The 23,367-nt window shown below is 41.4% G+C and overlaps 1 protein-coding gene across 1 annotated transcript in view; it reads left to right on the top strand.

Moving 5' to 3' along the window:
• LOC115157120 (cadherin-2) overlaps positions 1–20,445 on the top strand; it is a 108,408-nt gene extending 87,963 nt beyond the window's left edge. The window contains exons 15-16 of the mRNA XM_029705095.1: positions 13,642–13,806; positions 18,884–20,445. Coding sequence (XP_029560955.1) covers positions 13,642–13,806; positions 18,884–19,090 — 372 coding nt within the window. The 3' untranslated portion in view covers positions 19,091–20,445. The remainder of the gene's footprint in view (positions 1–13,641; positions 13,807–18,883) is intronic.
• Positions 20,446–23,367: the final 2,922 nt, after the last annotated feature.

The following is a 23,367-nucleotide window of genomic DNA, read 5'->3' as shown; positions in this document are numbered from 1 at the left end:
AATCATGTGACAGATCATAGGACAATTAAATTGCACACAGGTGGACTTTATTTAACTAATTATGTGACTTCTGAAGGTAATTGGTTGCACCAGATGTTATTTAGGGGCTTCATAGCAAAGGAGGTGAATACATACGCACGGACCACTTTTCCAGTTTTTATTTTTGGGATTTTTTTTAAACAAGTTATTTTTTTAATTTCACTTTGGACTATTTTGTGTATGTCCATTACATGAAATCCAAATAAAAATCAATTTAAATTACAGGTTGTAATGCAACACAATAGGAAAAATGCCAAGGGGGATGAATACTTTGCAAGGCAGTGTAGATGCTTAGTAATTTTGAATATGTTGACCACATTTAAACTAACTATCCACTAACCCAAATCCTTATCCTAACCCTAAACTTAACCCTTACCCTAGCCCTAACCTTACCCTAACCCCTATTCTTAACCTATCCTTAGCAAGCATTTGCATATCAACATATTGTTTGTTGATAGTATGACAATCTGTAGATCATCTACATGGGACTATCCAAATAAAGTGTGACCTCTTGATCTCTGTCTAGTTTTTCAAAGGACCACAGTGGAAACCTGCATATGATATAGTCGTTACAAATACATATGGAAATTATTATTTCGAGGCCACACAAACAAAATAGCTTGGAGATGCGTCCTTTCATTATCTGGAAAAATAGTCCTGTTATTAAATTACCACCGGGCAATTTTTTATTGACAGAGCAAACCTGTTTATGCAGCCGCAGCAGGTATCCTAATTAATCATTCAATTGTCAAAAAAAAGGGTGGAAAACAGTAACCTCTTAAATTCTCACTCAGAGGAAGGACGCAGTCAGTCAATAGGTGCAGCTCAGGGCCATCGTCAGCCAAACCTTTGCTTTAAGCAGAATATTAAATAGATATTTGAAGTGAAAATATGGCCTAACAAATTCTTCCCCTTACGTGATGAGTTTGTTTATCCGATGTTGTTGTGGTTGTTTACTGCCCAGCTCCACCCATTTTAAGATCAAGGGGAGGCTAAAGTCCAACATTGGAATGTCCAGCCACAGTGTTGGTGATTCATTGTGTTGTCCGGGCGTGGCAGGGGAAATGATATGTCTGCAGGTTGGTGCTTAGTGGTGTGATGTGTGAAGAATGGTTACCTTGAGGGCGTAGTGTGTCATCATTATCCAGTTGTGGCTCTGTGGCTGTAATTTTATGGTGTAGTTCTCTGTTACTAAGCCCTGACCTCTGGGATGACCCTGTAGTGTAGAAGGTCATGGAAGGGTCACAGGGAGATTGGGAGGAGGACAATTGGGCTGGGAGGAAGACGGAGGCTAGAGGGGATGCACACATGGCGTTCTGCTCTAGGATGTGTAATGGCCATTGTCCCCTTCCAGCCAATGTGACTGTCAATCTGTGTGTTTGGATGTTTATATTAAGACAAACATCATACATGTATTTATATTAAAATAAACATAATACATGTGTTTTTATTAAGATCGAAATAGGGAAGAAAAAGGGTGTAAAAAAAATTCTAATAAAAAATGATACATTTGTTTATATTAAGATAAACATGATCCATGTGTTTTTTATTAAGATAAACATGAGCCATGTGTTTATATTAAGACAAACCTGATACATGTGTTTATATGAACAACATTTTGTTGTGTGTCTGTGTTTGTGTCTATTCATATATATTTTCGGCATGTACAGTGCCTTCTGAAAATATTCATACCCCTTCAGTTTTTGTTGTGTTAGAGCCTGAATTCAAAATGTATTAATTTACACACAATACCCCATAATGACAAAGTGAAAACATGTCTTTAGAAATAATTGCACATGTATTGAAAATGAAATACAGAAATATCTAATTTACATAAGTATTCACACTGCTGAGTCAATACTTTGTAGAAGCACCTTTGGCAGAGATTACAGCTGTGAGTCTTTCTGGGTAAGTCTCTAACAGCTTTCCAAAAAGGAAAGAGGGATTTGCCCATTTTTCTTTTCAAAATTCTTCATTACTAGACAACCATTTTCAGGTCCTGCCAAAGATTTTCAAGTAGATTTAAGCCAAAACTGTAACTCAGCCACTCAGGAACATTCACTGTTTCTTGGTAAGCAACTTCAGTGTAGATTTGGCCTTGTGTTTTAGGTTATTGTCCTGCTGAAAGCTGAATTCATCTCACAGTTCCTGGTGGAAAGCAGACTGAACCAGGTTTTCCTCTAGGATTTTGCCTGTGCTTAGCTTCATTCTGCTTCTTTTTCATCCTGAAAAACTTCCCAGTCCATAACGATTACAAGCATACCTATAACATGATGCAGCCACCACTATGCTTGAAAATATGGAGAGTGGTACTCAGTAATGTGTTGTATTTGATTTGCCCCAAATATAACACTTCGTGTTTAGGACAAAAGGTTAGTTGCTTTGCCATATTTTTGGGGAGTTTGACTTTAGTGCCTTGTTGCAAACAGGATGCATGCTTTGGAATATATTTATTTTTCACAGGGTTCCATATTTTACCTCTGTCAATTAGGTTAGTATTGTGGAATAACTGCAATGTTGTTGATCCTTCCTCGGTTTTCATTATCGTGACACCATTCATATCACCAACATGGATACTTGTTAAAGAAGAGATGGAGAGGGGGAGAGTGACAGAGACACTTAACATTGCCACATTCAGAAACTACTCTCACCTACAATAACCATATATATTTTGCACACAAACCGCAGCCCGGTTCTGTTGTGCATGTGTGTTTATGCATGCACAAGCGCACATGCCAAGGGCAAGAAAACCAAGTATCCTGGTAGGCTGCAACCTGGGCAGAGTGAGTCTGACGTCATCAGATAATTTCCATGTCATTGACCGTGTTTCAGTAAGAATCGGTGCCGACCTCAACCCATATGCCAAGGGGACCTTTAGTAGTTTTACTACAAGTCAATGTTTCTTATACCATTGTAGTGATGATAGGTATGAAGGAGTCTATTTCATAGCTATGTTATCCATGGAGGAGCTAACCTCACGATGGAACCGGGCCATCCCAGTTTGGGAATAACTGGTCTAGGGTATCCGGGATGATGCTATTGATGTGAGCCATGACCAGTCTTTCAAAGCACTTCATGGCTACCAATGTGAGTGCTACGGGGCGGTAATCATTTAGGCAGGTTACCTTCGCTTTCTTGGGCTCTGGGACTATGGTGGTCTGTTTGAAACATGTAGGCATTACAGTCTCAGTCAGGGAGAGGTTGAAAATGTCAGTGAAGATACTTGCCAGTTGGTCCGCGCATGCTTTGAGTGCACGTCCTGGTAATCCATCTGGCCCTACAGCTTTGTGAATGTTGACCTGTTTAAAAGGTCTTGCTCACATCGGCTACTGAGAGCATTATCACGCAGTCGTCCGGAACAGCTGGTGCTCTCATACATGCCTCAGTGTTGCTTGCCTCGAAGCGAGCATAAAAGGCATTTAGCTCGTCTGGTAGGCTTGCGTCACTGGACAGCTCGCAGCTGGGTTTCCCTTTGTAGTCCGTAAGAGTTTTCAAGCCCTGCCACATCCGACGAGCATCAGAGCTGGTGAAGTAGGATTCAATCTTAATCCTGCATTGATGCTTTGCCTGTTTGATGGTTCGTCGGAGGGCATAGCGGAATTTCTTATAAGCGTACGGATTAGTGTCCTGCCCCTTGAAAGCCTTTAGCTCGATGCGGATGTTGCCTGTAATCCATGGCTTCTGGATGGGATAAGTACGTACGGTCACCATGGAGACGACGTCGTCAATGCACTTATTGATGAAGCCGATGATTTATACTCCTCATTGCCATTGGATGAATCCCGGAACATATTCCAGTCTGTAATAACAAAACAGTCCTGTAGAGTAGCATCCATGTCATCTTACCACTTTCATATTGAGCAAGTCACTGGTACTTCCTGCTTCAGTTTTTGCTTGTAAGCAGGAATCAGGAGGATGGAATTTTGGTCAGATTTGCAAAATGGAGGGCGGGGGAGAGCTTTGTATGCATCTCTGTGTGTGCAGTAAAGGTGCGCTTGAGGTTTTTTTCCTCTGGTTGCACATGTGACATGCTGGTAGAAATGAGGTATAAACGGATTTAAGTTTGCCTGCATTAAAGTCCCCGGCCACTAGGAGCGCCGCTTCTGAATGAGAATTTTCTTGTTTGCTTATACAGCTGGTTGTGTATGTCAGAATCGGTTTGTGGTGGTAAATAGACAGCTAAAATAATATAGATGAGAACTCTCTTGGTAAGTAGTGTGGACTACAGCTTATCATAAGGTACTCTACCTCAGGCGAGCAATACCTCGAGGCTTCTTTAATATTAGACACCGTGCACCAACTGTTATTGACAAATAGACACACAACCCCACCCTTCGTCTTACCAGACATAGCTTCTCTGTCCTGCTGTTGCATGGAAAATCCCGGCAGCTCTTTGAACAACAATAAGTTGTTGTTCAAACACGACTCGGTGAAACATAAGATATTACAGTTTTTAATGTCCCGTTGGTAAGATAATCTTGATCGTATATCATCCATTTTATTTTCCAATGATTGCACGTTGGCCAATAGAACGTATAGCAGTGGGGGTTTACTCACTCGCCGACAAATTCTCAGAAGGCAGCCCGACCTCCGTTACCCTTTTTCTCCATCTTTTCTTCACGCAAATGACGGGGATTTGGGCCTGTTCCCGAGAAAGCAGTATATCCTTCATGTCGGACTCGTTAACCTCTCTAGGGTATGTGGGCCGAAATCGTCCCACCTACTCAACAGCCAGTGGAATCCCGTGGCGCGTTATTCAAATACCTTAGAAATGCTATTACTTCAATTTCTCAAACATATGACTATTTTACACCATTTTAAAGACAAGACTCTCGTTAATCTAACCACACTGTCCGATTTCAAAAAGGCTTTACAACGAAAGCAAAACATTTGATTATGTCAGCAGAGTACCCAGCCAGAAATAATCAGACACCCATTTTTCAAGCTAGCATATAATGTCACATAAACCCAAACCACAGCTAAATGCAGCACTAACCTTTGATGATCTTCATCAGATGACAATCCTAGGACATTATGTTATACAATACATGCATGTTTTGTTCAATCAAGTTCATATTTATATCAAAAACCAGCTTTTTACATTAGCATGTGACGTTCAGAACTAGCATACCCACCGCAAACCTCCGGTAAATTTACTAAATTACTCACGATAAACGTTCACAAAAAACACAACAATTATTTTAAGAATTATAGATACAGAACTCCTTTATGCAATTGCTATGTCCGATTTTAAAATAGCTTTTCGGTGAAAGCACATTTTGCAATATTCTGAGTAGATAGCCCAGCCATCACGAGCTAGCTATTTAGACACCCACCAAGTTTAGCCCTCACCAAAGTCAGATTTACTATAAGAAAAATTGGATTACCTTTGCTGTTCTTCGTCAGAATGCACTCCCAGGACTTCTACTTCAATAACAAATGTTGGTTTGGTTCAAAATAATCCATAGTTATGTTCAAATATCCTCTGTTTTGTTCGTGCGTTCAAAACACTATCCGAAGGGTGACGAAGGGTGACACGCCCGATGCGATTCGTGACAAAAAAATTCAAAATATTCCATTACCGTACTTCGAAGCATGTCAACCGCTGTTTAAAATCAATTTTTATGCTATTTTTCTCGTAAAAAAGCGATAATATTCCGACCGGGAAACCCTGTTTACGTTCAAAGACAGAGAAAATAAAAACATGGTGTCGCCTCGTGCACGCGCCTCAGTCTCATTGTCCTCTGATCGACCACCATCCAAATGCGCTAATGTTTTTCGGCCAGGGGCTCCAAAGACATCATTCACCGGTTTGCCGCCTTCTGAGAGCCTATGGGAGCCGTAGGAAGTGTCACGTTACAGCAGAGATCCTCAGTTTTCAATAAAGAGAGTGTAGAAGCCCAAGAAATGGTCAGACAGGCCACTTCCTGTAAGGAATCTTCTCAGGTTTTTGCCTGCCATATGAGTTCTGTTATACTCACAGACACCATTCAAACAGTTTTAGAAACTTTAAGGTGTTTTCTATCCAAAGCCAATAATTATATGCATATTCTACTTTCTGGGCAGTAGTAATAACCAGATTAAATCGGGTACGTTTTTTATCCGGCCGTGAAAATGCTGCCCCCTATCCCAAAGAAGTTAATGGTATCTGTTGCTTTTATACATGTCTTACTACTCGAAAGTCGTCTTAATTCTTGCTCAAATAACTTCCGTAGCTTATTTTTCAAAATGGCATGTTTTGTTTCTAAATGTCTGTGCAAGAGTGAAGGTTTCATCGAGTTGTGAGATAGTACTTTTGCACATGTAACACACTGTGGCTGAGGAAAGGTATTACTCCCAATATAAGTGAACCCCAAATGAATGTAGTTCTCATCATATTTGCGCCTCTTCGATGGTCCAACATCCCTGTTGGTTGTTTGGTGCTTTCCCGGGTAAGGGGGCAATAGCTCTTCTGCTGCATCAGATTCACAACTGTCAGTGTCCATGCTAGCTGGGCTAACAACAAATGTAGAATTACTGATGCTAGCATTGGATGTGCTCGTGGAAGCAGAACAGCTTGTGTCGTCGACAGGTGCAGGTGTAGTACTGCTGGTAGTAGCAGTACTACCAGTAGAGTTGGTATGTGTCTCTATAGACGCGGGCCTTACTTTTTTTAACCATTTATGGCAGGCAAAAACCTGAGAAAAATCTAACCAGGAAGTGAGAATTCTGGTGCTTGTAGTCCTTTCAAGTCATTGCCAATCGAACACACAGTGAGTTAGGGTTCATTTTGCACTTCCTAAGGCTTCCACTAGATGTCAACAGTCTTTAAAGAGTTGTTTGAGTCGTCTATGATGAACAGAGACCGAATGAGAATGCTTAGAAGTTGGTGACCCCGGGAATGAGACGCGCGTTCATGCAAGAGGTAGCTCCACGTTCCAAAACGTATTTCAAGACACTGGTTTCGTCCGGTTGGAATATTACTGAATCTTCACGTTCTAAAGGCCCTAAAGATTGATGCTTTACAACGTTTGACATGTTTGAACGAACGTAAATAGATTTTTTTTTTACTTTTCTTTGTGACATTTCCTCGCGCGTCCTACATTTGGAGTAGCTGAACAACAAGGAGCTATTTGGACATAAATTATGGAGTTTATCGAACAAAACAACATTTATTGTGGACCTGTGATTCCTGGAAGTGCCTTCTGATGAAGATGACTGAAGGTAAGCGAATATTTCTAGTTTTATTTATGCTTTTAGATGACTCCAAAATGGCGGCTATCTGTATTGCTTGATGTCTTTTTCTGAGCGCAGTACTCAGATTATTGCAAAGTGTGCTTTCCACGTGAAATTATTTTGAAATCGGACAACGTGGTTGGATTCAGGAGATGTTTAACTATAATTCTTTGAATAACAATTTAATATTTTATCAAGGTTTATGAATAGTATTTTTGTAAATCGGTGTGCTGATTCACCAGCAGTTTTGGAGGCAAAATATTTTCTGAACGTCACGAGCCATTGTAAAATGCTGTTTTTGGATATAAATATGAACTTGATCGAACAAAAAATGCATGTATTTTGTAACATGATGTTCTAGGAGTGTCATCTGATGAAGATTGTCAAAGGTTCATGCATCATTTTAGCTGGTTTTGTGCTTTTGGACGGCTACCGTTGCTTTGAAAATGCTAAGAAAATGGCTGTGTTGTTGTTCTTTTGCTGTGGTGGTATCCTAACATAATCTAATGTTTTGCTTTCTCTGTAAAGCCTTTTTGAAATCGGACAACGTGGTTGGAATCAGGAGATGTTTATCTATAATTCTTTGAATAACAGTTTAATATTTTATCAAGGTTTATGAATAGTATTTTTGTAAATTGTTGTGCTGATCACCGGCAGTTTTGGAGGAAACATATTTTCTGAACATAAAGCGCCAATGTAAAATGGGGGTTTTGGATATAAATATGAACTTGATAGAACAAAAAAATGCATGTATTGTCTAACATAATGTCCTAGGAGTGTCATCTGATGAAGATCATCAAAGGTTAGTGCTGCATTTAGCTGTGTTTTGGGTATTTGTGATGCATGCTAGTTGCTTGGAAATGGCTGTGTGGTTTTTGTCTATGTACTCTCCTAACATAGTCTAATGTTTTGCTTTCGCTGTAAAGCCTTTTTGAAATCGGACAACGTGGTTCGATTCAGGAGAAGTGTATCTATAAAATGGTGTAAAATAGTCCTATGTTTGAGAACTTTGAATTATGACATTTTGTGGTTTTAAATTTGGCGCTCTGATTTGTCACTGGCTGTTGAATAGTGTGGGACGATTTCGTCCCACCTCCCCTAGAGAGGTTAATAAGAAAGGGCTAGAGGCATCTTATATGGTGAGCTACCGAGTGGCTAGGACAGGCAAGCCCCATACTATTGTGGAGAACTTAATTCTTCCTGCTTTCGCGGATATGGCTGGGACAATGCTGGGGGAAACGGCCAAAAAACTATACAGACAATTACTTCATCAAACAACACTGTTTCGTGACGCATTAGTGACATGGCAAGAGATGTTTCGAAACAATTACTGCTTCACATACAAGCCAGTGAATTATATGCGTTACAGCTGGATGAGTCAACAGACTCCTGGTATATGTCCGTTACGTTCATGGGGGGTAAATTAAGGAAGACATCCTCTTCTGCAAACCACTGGAAACCAGGACAACAGGAGAGAATATTTTTTACGTACTGGACAGCTTTGTTACATCAACTGGACTTTGGTGGTCAAGATGTGTTGGTATCTGTACTGCTGACACAAAAGTCATGACTGGGAGACATAGTGGAGGGGTAACGCGCGTGAAAGCAGTTGCTCCCGACATCACTCGGGTACACTGCAGCATCCATGAGAGGCTCTTGCTACCAAAGGAATACCTGACAGCTTGAAAGACGTTTTGGACAGTACAGTGAAAATGGTTAACTTTGTTAACTTCTTAGGGCTAGGGGGCAGTATTAACTGCCTCCTACACCAACTCAGAAGCTAAAATATGCATATTATTGTTCAGGTTTGGATAGAAAACACCCTAAAGTTTCTAAAACTGTTTGAATGGTGTCTGTGAGTATAACAGAACTCATATGGCTGGCAAAAACCTGAGAAGATTTCATGCAGGAAGTGGCCTGTCTGACAAGGAGTCGTTCTTCTTGTCTCTGTTTATTGAAGAGTGAGGATCTTAGCTGTAACGTGACACTTCCTACGGCTTCCATAGGCTCTCAGAGCCCGGGAAAAAGCTGAACGATATCGAGGCAGCCCCAGGCTGAAACACATTATCGCCTTTGCCAAGTGGCTGATCAGAGGACAAAGGAATAAGGCGCGTGCCCGAGTTGACCCCGTGCTATATTGTCTTTCGTCTGTTTACCTAATTGCAGATTCCCGGTCAGAATATTATCGCTTTTTTACGAGAAAAATGGCATAAAAATTGATTTTAAACAGCGGTTGACATGCTTCGAAGTACGGTAATGAAATATTTAGAAATCTTTTGTCACGAAATGCGCCGTGCGCGTGACCCTTATTTACCATTGGGATAGTGTCTTGAACGCACGAACAAAACGCCGCTGTTGGAACACAACTATGGATTATTTTGGACCAAACCAACATTTGTTATTGAAGTAGAAGTCCTGGGAGTGCATTCTGACGAAGAACAGGAAAGGTAATCAAACTTTTCTAATAGTAAATCGGAGTTTGGTGAAGGCTAAACTTGCTGGGTGTCTAAATAGCTAGCCCTGTGATGCCGGGCTATCTACTTAGAATATTGCAAAATGTGCTTTCACCGAAAAGCTATTTTAAAATCGGACATATCGAGTGCATGGAGGAGTTCTGTATCTATAATTCTTAAAATAATTGTTGTGCTTTATGTGAACGTTTATCGTGAGTAATTTAGTAAATTGTTAGTAAATTCATCTGAAGTTTGCTGGGGGTATGCTAGTTCTGAACGTCACATGCTAATGTAAAAAGCTGGTTTTTGATATAAATATGAACTTGATTGAACAAAACATGCATGTATTGTATAACATAATGTCCTAGGTGTGTCATCTGATGAAGATCATCAAAGGTTAGTGCTGCATTTAGCTGTCTTCTGGGTTTTTGTGACATTATATGCTAGCTTGAAAAATGGGTGTCTGATTATTTCTGGCTGGGTACTCTGCTGACATAATCTAATGTTTTGCTTTCGTTGTAAAGCCTTTTTGAAATCGGACAGTGTGGTTAGATTAACGAGAGTCTTGTCTTTAAATAACTGTAAAATAGTCATATGTTTGAGAAATTGAAGTAATAGCATTTCTAAGGTATTTGAAAATTGCGCCACAGGATTCAACTGGCTGTTACGTAGGTGGGACGATTTGGTGCCACCTGCCCTAGAGAGGTTAAACAATTTAAAGGCAATGCTATCAAATACTAATTGAGTGTATGTAAACTTCTGACCCACTGGGAATGTGATGAAAGAAATAAAAACTGAAATAAATAATTCTCTCTACTATTATTCTGACATTTCACATTCTTAAAATAAAGTGGTGATCCTATCTGACCTAAGACAGGGAATTTTTACTAGGATTAAATGTCAGGAATTGTGAAAAACGGTGTTTAAATGTACTTGGTTAAGGTGTATGTAAACTTCCGACTTCAACTATATGTAGTGTGTATACTTTCCAAGTTACAGTATTTCCTTTAGAACATTTTTAATGACATCACAAAATAACAAACATGACATTAGTGTTATATAGATCGCCTTTGACTATTCCCCACATTCTACGTTCAAAATATTGTTCCAGTATTCACTTTTGATCATGTTAGAGTTTCAGCGGGAAAAGGTCTGTTGAGACTAAGCACTTTGTTTTGGTGAATTTTGAGAGCACAGGCCTAGATCTTCTCCCTTGATTTACAACAGGGCGTGAGTGTCAATCCCGACTAGTTCTATCCTACCCCCTCTACCGGTGAAAGGGGGTCTGATTGAAGTTAGTCATTGCAAACCTGACCTGACGTATTTGGATTCTCATGGTCAGTCATGACACTGTTTTAGTCACCATTGGCCTCATGGTGAAATCCCAGAGTGGATTCCTTTCTCTCCGGCAACTGAGTTAGGAAGGACGCCTGTATCTTTGTAGTGACTGGGTGTATTGATACACCATCCAAAGTGTAATAACTTGTATTTTTGATCCATCTACCAATAGGTTCTCTTCTTTGCGAGGTATTGGAAAATCTTCCTGGTCTTTGTGGTTGAATCTGTGTTTGATATTCACTGCTCGACTGAGGGACCTTACAGATAATTGTATATGTGGAGTACAGAGATAAGGTAGTCATTCAAAAATTAAGTTAAACACTATTATTTCACACAGAGTGAGTCCATGCAACTTATTAAGTGACTTGTGTGGTGGAAATTCTAACCAAGTGAGAGAGACTTTGTTATTTCTTCAAACAATCATACTTTAATATTGATTATTTATTGCAATAATGGAGCTGGTCAACGACCACCCGTAGTTGACCGTTGAGAGCCCAGTGAGCAGAACTGTGCCACTGCATGTCACGGTTGTCGTTGGTGAATGAGGACCAAAATGCAGCAGGTACGTGTATACTCATTTTTAGATTTATTACCTTTCAAAACGGACACTCCAAAACACGCAAATGAACGAACAACAAACAGTCTGGTAAAGCCTAGGGCTGAACACAGAACAATCACCCACAAATCACAAACACACCCTCATATATGAGACTCTCAATCAAAGGCAGATAGACAACACCTGCCTTCAACTGAGAGCCCCAATCAACCAAACATAGAAACACACACACTAGATTCCACATAGAACTACCTAGACATAAACCAAAACCCGGACATACTAAATCAAACACCCTTTACACAAACACACCACCCCGAACCACATAAAACAAATACCCTCTGTCACGCCCTGACCAAACTACAAAACAATTAACCTTATATACTGGCCAGGACGTGACACTGCATTTTATAATTAAGACACATCCTCCTGAATACGTGACAAACAACAGATGTCTGGAATGGGTGAAAAGGTTAAGATTTGTATAAAATAAATGAATAATTCACATCAGGTAGTATCTGCTGTGAAGACTATTTTCATTGTATAGAAACCAGGGTTTGGCCTCCAAGACGAGGTTCTTCTCATCAGCTATCCATGCCAGAGCCATCTCTTCCCTGCTACCTCAAAGTACACAAACACCAACTTATTCTATGGAATGCAGGCTGTAGGTTTTATTACCATGCTATCATAAATCCATTGCCAGCCCAACTCAGTCCACACAGACACAGATGAGAGAGTACTGAGAAACCTTATTCGATGCAAAACAGTATTATAACATAATCTTGTAATTTTCTACCATACTTGTTAAGCAAATTTTTACTCTTGAACTTATTTAGGCTTGCCATAACAAAGGGATTGAATACTTATTAACTCAAGACATTTCAGCTTTTCATTTTTTATTAATTTGTAATTTGACATTATGGGACATTATTGTGTGTAGGCCAGTAAAAAAAATCTCAATTTAATCCATTTTAAATCCAGGCTGTAACACAACAAAATGTTGAAAAAGTCAAGGGGCGTGAATACTTTCTGAAGGCACTGTATGTGTTTATATGGTCCATCTTTAATCATGCAAATGTTCGCATGTTTGTGCGTTCGTGTGTGTCACTGTTTGCGTGTGTGTGTGTGTGTGTGTGTGTGTGTGTGTGTGTGTGTGTGTGTGTGTGTGTGTGTGTGTGTGCAAGCGTGTGTGTGCGAGCGTGTGTGTGCGAGCGTGTGCGAGCGTGTAAATGTGCATAGTTGTATGTGCAAGTAAGCAGGGACAATTTTGAAGGGGGATATTAGAGATGGATGGATTACCGAAAATCTGCTGAGGGACAATCCATCATACACGCTTATTAAACACACAGCTATTTTCCCATGACATTCTCTCCATCATATCTTCTCTGATAGCATATCAGTCCAGCTCCTCACTGCTGTCTTCTCATCCACATCACAACTCTCTCTCTCTCGCTCTCTCTCTCGACACTGCACAAACCAAACAAGCCAGTCAGGTTGCCTTGGCAATGTTAATAGGACAATTAATGGCTTATGCATATCCGCTATTACGTGCCTAGGGCTTGATTACAGCAGAACAGTTTCCTGCGCACCCTTCCAGAAGAACACCTCTCTATTGCAACTGGCTTGTCGACTGATGCTCTGTTTCTTTGCCTTGACCTTCTTGTTAAAAGCAGCTAACTGTCTAAGTGATGTTTACAAACAGTCTAAAGTCCACCCATTGATAGGTTTCTTTAGCTCTAATGTTACAAGGTCGCTCATGATAATGGCTGGAATGGAGAAAATGGAATGGCATAAAACACATATAAACCATGTGTTTGATGTATTTGATACCATTCCACTGATTCCACTCCAGCTATTACCATGAGCCTGTCCTCCCCAATTAAGGTGCCACCAACCTCCTGTGGTGTGTATGGATCCGAGTCTGGGTCCGGTTGGGGGGGTTCTGCCCATGCCAAGCTCCTCTCCCCAGCTCTGTGAGGATATACACTTATCTCTGGCTCCTTGCTGACTCCCATCTGCCTCTCCTCTCACCCTCCCCTCAAGGATTACGACTTGAGCCAGCTCCAGCAGCCCGACACGATAGAGCCTGATGCCATCAAGCCCGTGGGGATACGGCGTATGGACGAGAGGCCGCTGCACCCCGAGCCCCAGTACCCTATAAGGTCAGCAGCCCCACACCCAGGGGACATCGGAGACTTCATCAACGAGGTAAAAAAACAAACATCTAGAGTAATGCAACAGGGAGAGGAAATTGCCTCCCTCTCAAAGTCCATTGTCAATGGCAAGATCAGGAGGATTTAGAGAATGATTTCATTCAATTGTCAATTTAATGAAATTAAGCGAATGCTTCGAAATAAAGGAAAACAGAGGTAGATGGTGCAGGCTTCACTTTTGAATTTCGTTGAGGTTAAATTAGCAAGCTCTTTCCCTGTACTCATGGAAGTATTGATTGAAACAAAAGCAGACACATGCCTTAATTTTGCTGGACCCCAGGAAGAGTAGCTGCTTCCTCGGCAGAAGCTAATATGGATCCATAATAAATACAAATAGTATCTGTATTATTGACTGTATGTTTTGTTTATTCCATGTGTAACTCTGTGTTGTTGTATGTGTCGAATTGCTACGCTTTATCTTGGCCAGGTCGCAGTTGCAAATGAGAACTTGTTCTCAACTAGCCTACCTGGTTAAATAAAGGTAATAAATAAAATAATAAATAAAATAAAATAAAAAATACAAACATGAAAGGTTAATGAATTTCATGAATAAACTTTCCCTTTTGATTTTAAAATTACATAAATATAGCTAGGTTTCGATCTAATTGGCAATAGATTTTCATGCAAATATTCTAAAATCCGCATAAAAACAACTTGCATTCTCTCACCAGAGATGTGTTTCCATCAAATTGACTTGTTGCAGATAAATGGCTGTGCGTGATGACGTAGTGCACATAATAATACCTTTTCTGGTCAAATTCCCATGTACCGAATAAAAAATACAAGTGAAATGGGTTTCCATTGCATTTGAACTCTGTTGATGGTTTTATCACAAAAAATGTTGCATTATATAGTGTGCCCACTCTGGTATTGGCACGTGCACTCTAGCCAACAGCGCAGATAGAGTGCAGATAGAGTCCACGTATAGCCTACATGATGAGATATTTGTACTTGTCAAACTTCAGCCAGGCATCGATTATCATGTCACCCGAATAAGACCCTCAATTTTTATTGGAAAAGAGCATCAAGCTCATCACCTTGCACTTTCACCACCCTGTGAAGTTCCTCATAACTTATTTAATCTGTAGCCTAATAAACTGCATGGTTTCCCAACAAGTCGTAGTGGGAGGACCACATAACATCACCAATATTTGCGCATTAAAAAAGTTTCCACCGACATTTCTCGCATTAATTAATTTTACCGACACAAAATGATCCCACCTTGTCTAGCATTGTTTTGTTGACATTTGGAAAGGCCTGTCATTACATTTTTTTTCTGACATGTACTTTACTTGCATAAAAAGGTTGATGGAAACCTCACTTTTTTTTCATTGATAAAACTTCACTAATTATAATGTGTCCAATATAAATGAGCTAAATCCACATGTTATTATGAGTATTCAAAGAGTTCACTTGTAGATCATTTTATTTTTCTCTTAGCCGTGTAGCATGGGATGGAGTTAGCTTTAGACGTCGCTCTGTAGATATCTAGTGTGATGAGAAAGAGAAGCACATTGGCTTTCCATAGAGGCACCCTGTTCTGTTCAACATGGCCTCGCTTGCCTCAGGCCACCATTGAGTCTAGCGGGGGAATTTATAATGAAAAAGACAGTCATGTATTCTTCACCAGCTCCAACAGACAATACTTTCACAGTATTACAAAGTGAGTTCTCTCCCTCTCCCAGTTTTTGGCCTATTCCCATGTTTTTAGATTAGAACTTGCCCTTTCAGCTCAGCTTCCCCTACTCACGCTATATCTCTCCCATTCCCCCTCCTTCGCTCTCTCGCTCTCTCAGAAAAGTCCTGAATACACTTAATGCTCCTGTCAGCTCAATTTATATAGAGTGAGTTTGAGTGTTTTGCCCAGTGAGCAAAAAAAAAGTTGCAAAACTGAGCAACTTGTTGGAGCAGAGAAAAGTCTGCTGGTTAATGTATTCTTTCTATACAAGGACAGGAAGATGTTGTGGTCCGGAGCATCCTGACCCAGACATCCACATTACAGGCAGTACATGTCAGCCTGTTTCCCATAACACACACACACAGGCGGTCATGGTAGATTCTATCCACTATACCCTGCTGGCAGCTGGTTTATGCCTTGTCGTCATTGGGGTTGGAATCTGACCTGGCTGCCCAGGGAGAGGGGGTGGAGGGGGGTGAGGGTGGGGTTACGGGTCTGGGCTCAAAGTCTGGAGTGTGCACACAACCCCATGCCTACAGAGCCTTTGGCAGTTAATTCAAAAAGGGGGAGTTAAAATTTAAGCATAGGTCTCAAATCCTCCTAAGAATTTAGCCTCTCGGAGTGGCCAACAATAGTCTATTATTCAGCTTTTAGTCTGTTCCCGCTCAGGGAGGTAATGTCTGGGGAATCAGCCTCACCATACACATAACCTTTTGTTGGCTACAGGTGCTGGACCAAAAGTTCACACAGTTTTAGATTTAAGATGTAGATGTTATTGAGACGAAAGTTTTTCCATTCAACATTTCAGCTGGTGAAATGAACAGAGAAACTTGCTACTGCAATTTTTTTTATTTCACCTTTATTTAACCAGGTAGGAGATAAGGCAATAAATAGGTCATAGTGGCAAAATAATGACAATATAGCAATTAAACACTGGAGTGATAGATGTGCAGAAGATGAGTGTGCAAGTAGAGATACTGGGGTGCAAAGGAGCAAAATAAATAAAATAAATGACAGTATGGGGATGAGGGAGTTGTATGGGCTATTTACAAATGGGCTATGTACAGGTGCAGTGATCTGTGAGCTGCTCTGACAGCTGGTGCTTAAAGCTAGTGAGGGAGATATGAGTCTCCAGCTTCAGTGATTTTTGCAGTTCGTTCCAATCATTGGCAGCAGAGAACTGGAAGGAAAGGTGGCCGAAGGAGGAATTGACTTTGGGGGTGACCAGTGAAATATATCTGCTGGAGCGCGTGCTATGGGTGGCTGCTGCTATGGTGACCAGGGAGCTGAGACAAGGCAGGGCTTTACCTAGCAAAGACTTATAGAAGACCTGGAGCCAGTGGGTTTGGCGACGAATTTAATTGAATTTAATTTTGGATTGGAGATGCTTAATGTGAGTCTGGAAGGAGAGTTTACAGTCTAACCAGACACCTAGGTATTTGTAGTTGTCCACATTTTCTAAGTCAGAACCGTCCAGAGTAGTGATGCTGGACGGGCGGGCAGGTGTGGGCAGCGATTGGTTGAAGAGCATGCATTTAGTTTTACTTGCATTTAAGAGCAGTTGGAGGCCATGGAAGGAGAGTTGTATGGCATTGAAGCTCGTCTGGAGGTTGGTTAACACAATGTCCAAAGAAGGGCCAGAAGTATACAGAATGGTGTCGTCTGCGTAGAGGTGGATCAGAGAATCACCAGCAGCAAGAGCGACATCATTGATGTATACAGAGAAAAGAGTCGGTCCGAGACTGCCAGAGGTCCAGACAACACTGAACTCTGTCATAGAAGTAGTTGGTGAACCAGGCGAGGCAGTCATTCTCTGTAATCTCTGAATAGGATCTTATTCAATTCAATCAGAGACCTTTATTGTGAGCAGTGGAACAGAAGAGAAAGTCAGGGTAGACATGGAAAGACACTACAGCACAATCTTTTCTTAAAATGGACTATTGTCTCTCTCACACAGTGAGAGATCTTAGTGGAATTAGGCGGATGAAGCTTTGTGATTGGCTTACTTTGTCACACTGCCAGTGGGGTGGTGGTTATGTCGGATGTTGCTCTATCCACCGGACCAGTGATGGCAGTAATTGTAATGAACGATCCCTCTGTCATATTTCCCACCAAGTGATCAGCGCCACAGCCCTGAGCAAACATTTAGCGAAGGCTAACAAGTGGAAAATAATCACTAAGCGTCGAGGCACTTTGTTTCAATCTATCCCTTATTTGAGAGAGAGTGAGAGACAGTGAGCGAGAGAGACAGAGAGCGAGAGAGACCGAGAGACAGAGAGAGCGAGAGACAGAGAGCGCGAGAGACAGAGAGCGCGAGAGAAAGTGGTAGTGGTGTTGTAACAACAAAATGGAAGAGCTCCAATACATATCTGACATTTTTCTAATGAGCCTAGTGGCTCGGTCGTGACTCTGTGTTGTGCTCGGTTTCTTTTAATTCGGTTATTATTTGTTAGATTTCAGTTGCAGTGATAAGAGATTGGATTCAGGCCTGAGCCCAATGCAGTTCATGGCCAGAGCACATCTCCAATGATAGATAAGCAATCTCACGTGGCAATGAGAGTTTCTGGGAATGTTAAGTACAGTACTGGGAATGTAAGTCTTCAAAATGGAACCCCCCCCCAATCCCACCCTACCTTCTGGAACACACGCACTGGAACAAATACATATACTGTACACACGTGCGCACACACATACACACGCACACGCACACACACACACACACACACACACACACACACACACACACACACACACACACACACACACACACACACACACACACACACACACACACACACACAGCTCTGCACTTCTTCACCGTTCCCCAGTCCTCATTCATAGTTTTAGGGCAAAACCTAAACACATGAAATGGAGGGGGTATGTAGTACTACATCATGATCCAGAATGTGGTGGCGAAAGCTGCCATATTGTCAGTGCCACTACAGTGATCTCCTCCACTCAGCGCTCCAATCCCCTCAGGCAGCGCCTGTGGAGAGGGGAGTGAAGGAGGGTTGAGGATGGAGGGCCAGCTCATCAGTGGCAGCCTTCCAGTGAGCTGAGGCATTTGGTCATGCTCAATCTCAGCATTTGATCAAGTTCTAGATAATCCTGAATGCCAGAAACATCAGGGAGAATCACAGCCAAAATGCTGTGCTGCAGATGGACAGTTAGAGCCGGACCTGATTTTCTGATCATGTAGAAGGGAGGAAAACAAAGGAAATGTGTCTAATATTAGCCTGGTTAGGTGGAAGTGGGGGATAAGAACATGTCTGTGAATGTGAATGGCATTTTGTAGCTGCAGTCAGACAGGGACTGGGTCTGTTGTGGGGGACTGGCTGGCCTTAATCTCCTCACTCATCTAACCGTGTTTTTTTATTTCCTCCTGTCCATCCAGGGACTTAAGGCAGCAGACAACGACCCCACAGCCCCGCCCTACGACTCCCTGCTGGTGTTCGACTACGAGGGCAGTGGTTCCACAGCCGGCTCCCTAAGCTCCCTCAACTCCTCCAGCAGCGGAGGGGACCAAGACTACGATTACCTCAACGACTGGGGCCCTCGCTTCAGAAAACTGGCAGATATGTACGGAGGGAGCGACGACTAGGAGACAAGACCTACAAAAAACAAGATGACAAAGAATGGTGAACCCAGGAAAGTAGAACATATATTTTGTTTTCCTCTCGATGGACGTGGACAGGTTCTGATTACCGATATTCCCCTGACCGAGTGGTGACAGGAACAATGACAGAAAAGTACAAAAAATTACAGCATAATTTCTAAATATTTTCAAAAAACAACCAACCTAGGCTTATTGTTGTAGTCTACGCATACATATGCTTGTTGAAGGCTTAGGCATAGGCTGAAATGTGGTCCAGTTTTGGAGAAGGGGAGGGAACATTGGTGAACTGTCACTGTTTGGATCGTTGATATTGAGAGCGCTCAGTTACACTTGAATTTCACAGTACAGAAGCACTGGGATATAATGTGCCTTTTTGTACATTTTTTGGGGATCTGAATGATTAGTTTTATGTTCAAGGCTTTAATGGTACTGACTTTTGGAGTGATTTCAAAACATAAAGTATGTTAAACTATGGTATGCTTCTACATGCTTTTTTGGTTACACAATACTGCTGTTTGTTGAACAATGATTATTTAAGTGAATTACCAAGAGGAAGAGATGATGAAGGATCCTTTGTTAACTTGGATGGGGAGAAACAACTGAGAACAGCACTGTACAGTATGCTAGAGTTTTTGACTTTTTTCACTAAAACATATAACTTATGCAGCTGGTTGCAAATAAAGGGAGTCATAAATGATACTTTTGTAGCGGAATACGTTTTTTTTCTTTTTTCTGAAGTGGTGTAGTACTTTACAAAAACAGCAACTGTTTATTTTCTTCTAATCCATGTACACTTCATTTGCCTTGGTCATCATCGGGTACTTTCAACTTTTTCTTCACTGTAAAGAAAATGTGTACATAATGTTGTTTTTTCTTTTTTTCTTTTGATGTAGTCTATGAAGCAGTGCAAAAAGTTCTGAACTTGTAAATGTATAATTTGGACTACAAATTAAAGGTTTTGCATGTTTTTATCTTTTCACGATAACAAAAATGATGAAAAAATGTTATTTACAAAATGTATTTACAAAGCAAAAAAATAAAAACCAGGTGACATTACATGTGTAGAAGATAAGTTAAGAAAGTATTTTGTATAAAATGAAGAAACAACTGAACAAAAAAAATGAAAAAATTGCTATCTTGTCAGCACAACTGTTTGAATTTGTACCAAAAAAAGGGTGTGGGTGGGGTGTTGTGGTACCCACCGTTGGCACTAATTACTGAATCAGCTTTAAGACTGGGAAAGGTTTTTGTCTGAAGCTTTGTGGATAATCGTATGTACTGGAATACAAATGATACATCTGACCCCAACAATCCGAATAAAATGCTAATTTTGGAGCTAACGATTGTCTCTTTATTTCTTGATTCCTCAAACTCAAAGCATTGTTTCTTATGAATAACAACCACTTTTACAAGAAAAGTAGCTATTGACCAACATTTAATTTGACCTTTTTCTACCAAGAGTTTGTTGTAAATGTTTGTTTACAGTAAATATGTGTAGAGATGCATGAGTGTACTTTAGTTTTCTGGTCAATATTCAAAGGGCATAAAACAGATATTCAGAATCTCTTATGTCCTCCTCACAAAGGTCAAAAGGTCATCAAGCACATATCGATCAGCTACAGCCAGCTGTTATCTGCCTGGTTCTGGTGTGTACAACAGTCCAGAGAGGAGCTAGCTGTCCTAGTGAGATGAAGAACACTCAGCCCAGCAGGGCTCTGCCTTCAGGGGATGTGCATGTATACTGGTCACAAGGGACTGTGGGAAGTAGGGGTGAGAAGAAAACAACGTGAGGAGGAGGAGAGAGAGATGGAAGGGTGTCACACTAACTACTGCTCTAGCTATCATGCACATAACATATCTGGATGCTGCTGTCACAGACACATCCATCACAGTGGCGACCACTGATTGTCTGAATACCCGGGTCGCGAGATAGTTAGAGTTGTCAACAAAGCAGCATGACAGAAATATGAAGCCAAGTTTTGGAACTAACGGTAGCTTCTTTAAGAAAAATAAAGCAATCTGTGCCTTTGAACAACAGCATAAATACACACATTTCACTTTTGCGTGTCAAAAACTGAATGACCACTGCTGCACATGCTGCCACTGTTTTGAACAGATTAGATTATACTATTTAGAACGAGCAGCCAGCTCAGGAATGAACAAGTGCACCAGGGAGAATGCAACAAGTAGCATGCAGATGCAATAAATTACCACACATTATCTACCTAGGGATAGCTAGCTAGCATAATGTCTTAAAGCATGATATGCGCTAGCCAGTTAACTTTCATTCTGAAATAACTTAATATTTCCGAGCTAGATATTAGTTTAGAAAGTCTTGGTATTGGCATGGGAGCTAACTAGCTAGCAAGTTACCAGCTAACTATAGCTAGCTACTTATCAAAGGTAGATAACTGGTTAATTTGACACCAAAAATCTACCAAACTGTTTCTCAAAATTACTGTACCTGGCTAATGATTTTGATCATGCTTTGTGATACACCGTGTTTTATGCTGTTTTAGTCCACACAACATGTCACCCTGTCACCTACAGTATAACCTGATGAACACATGGGGGGGAAAAAAATTGCCATGCTTTTTTGTCCTACCAGATCCACAATGTGTCACGTGGAACGGAACAGGTGAACGCAAGAGCAGACTGACTCAGACGAGGAGACTGGGATGAGGTAACCAAGGTATTTATTGAAACACGGGGGGAAGATTGACTGCAGGCCAGGGGAAGCTCGGGCGAGTTGCTGGAATCCAGGTGCGGAGGCTGAGGCTGGAGCAAGAGGTGTGGGGACAGGGTAAGCAGGTCCGGAGGGGAATCCAAGGAAGCGTTGAGTGGGGAATCCAGGACAGAGTAACAGGACTGACGAGAAGTCAGACTGGAGACAGGGACCAGAGTCAGAGCGGGCAGAACTGTAGCGGAGAGGAAAACAGCGTCAGATTGCAGCTGGTGGGGATCTGCTCTGACTCCAGCACACCTGTCTCCGCCCACACAATCACGCCCACACACACACACACACACAGAGAGAGAGAGAGAGAGAGGGAGAGGGAGAGAGCATTGGGGGAGTGGCGGCAGGTCAAGGAGACATCGGATGAGCACTAGAGGGAGTGGCAGGAGCAGATGTGACACAATGAGAAGGTTCTAGCTAATATATCCCTCTGTCTTCTACTCTTGTTGGATGCAGTTGTCCGGTTTATCAGGTTCCAGGCTCCCATGACTGTTATGGTAATTTATATACAAAAGTTGTACGTTTGCAGTTCAGGGAGCCGGTTGTGGTCAGCCTTACTGGGAATCATAGTTAAGGGAGCCACTTGTGCTCAGCCCCACTGAGAATTGTAGTTCAAGGAGCCGGTTGTGCTCAGCCCCTGGGAATCGTAGTTCGGGGAGCCAGTTGTGCTCAGCCCCACTGAAAATTGTAGTTCAGGGAGCCGGTTGCTCAGCCCCACTGCAAATTGTAGTTCAGGGAGCCAGTTGTGCTCAGCCAAACAGGTGGATTGGACACGCCTTATGAGTTCAGCCTAATTAGACAGTAGTTGGCTGGGAAGTCCTGCCTCGAAAATTGTTGGTCTTTTGAGGTTGAGGTAATTATTCCCTGATTTGTAACTGGTAACTGCTCTGTGTTTGCTTATTGCAAGTCTTATCTCAGATATATTCATTATTATAACTTCATTAGGAAACAAAACATAAGGAGTACCTTCCTAATATTGAGTTTCACCCCCTTTTGCACTAAGAACATTCTCAATTCATCAGGGCATGGACTCTAAAAGGTGTTGAAAGCGTTACACAGGGATGCAGGCCCATTTTGACACCAATGCTTCCCACAGTTGTGTCAAGTTGGCTGGATGTCCTTTGGGTGGTACCATTCTTGATATACATGGGAAACTTTTGAGAGTGAAAAACACAGCAGTGTTGCTCTTCTTGACACACTCAAACTGGTGCGCCTGGCACCTACTACCATACACTGTTCAAAGGCACTTAAATCCTCTGAATGGCACACATACACAATCCAAGTCTCAATTGTCTCAGGGCTTAAATATACTTCTTTAACCTGTCTCATTCCCTTCACGTACACGGATTGAAGTGGATTTAACAAGAGACATCAAAAAGGGGTCATAGCTTTCACCTGGATTCACCTAGGCAGTCTATGTCATGGAAAGAGCAGATGTTCCTAACGTTTTGTACGCTCAGTGTATGATGCAGGTTTTTTAATATGATCAATCAATCAATCTAATGTATTTATAAAGCCCTTCTTACAT

The sequence above is a fragment of the Salmo trutta genome, chromosome 21, assembly GCF_901001165.1.
Source record: "Salmo trutta chromosome 21, fSalTru1.1, whole genome shotgun sequence".
In the NCBI taxonomy this organism is placed as follows: Eukaryota; Metazoa; Chordata; class Actinopteri; order Salmoniformes; family Salmonidae; genus Salmo; species Salmo trutta.
The sequence above is the reverse complement of the archived record's forward strand: the minus strand, read 5'-3'. Positions and strand labels throughout refer to the sequence as shown.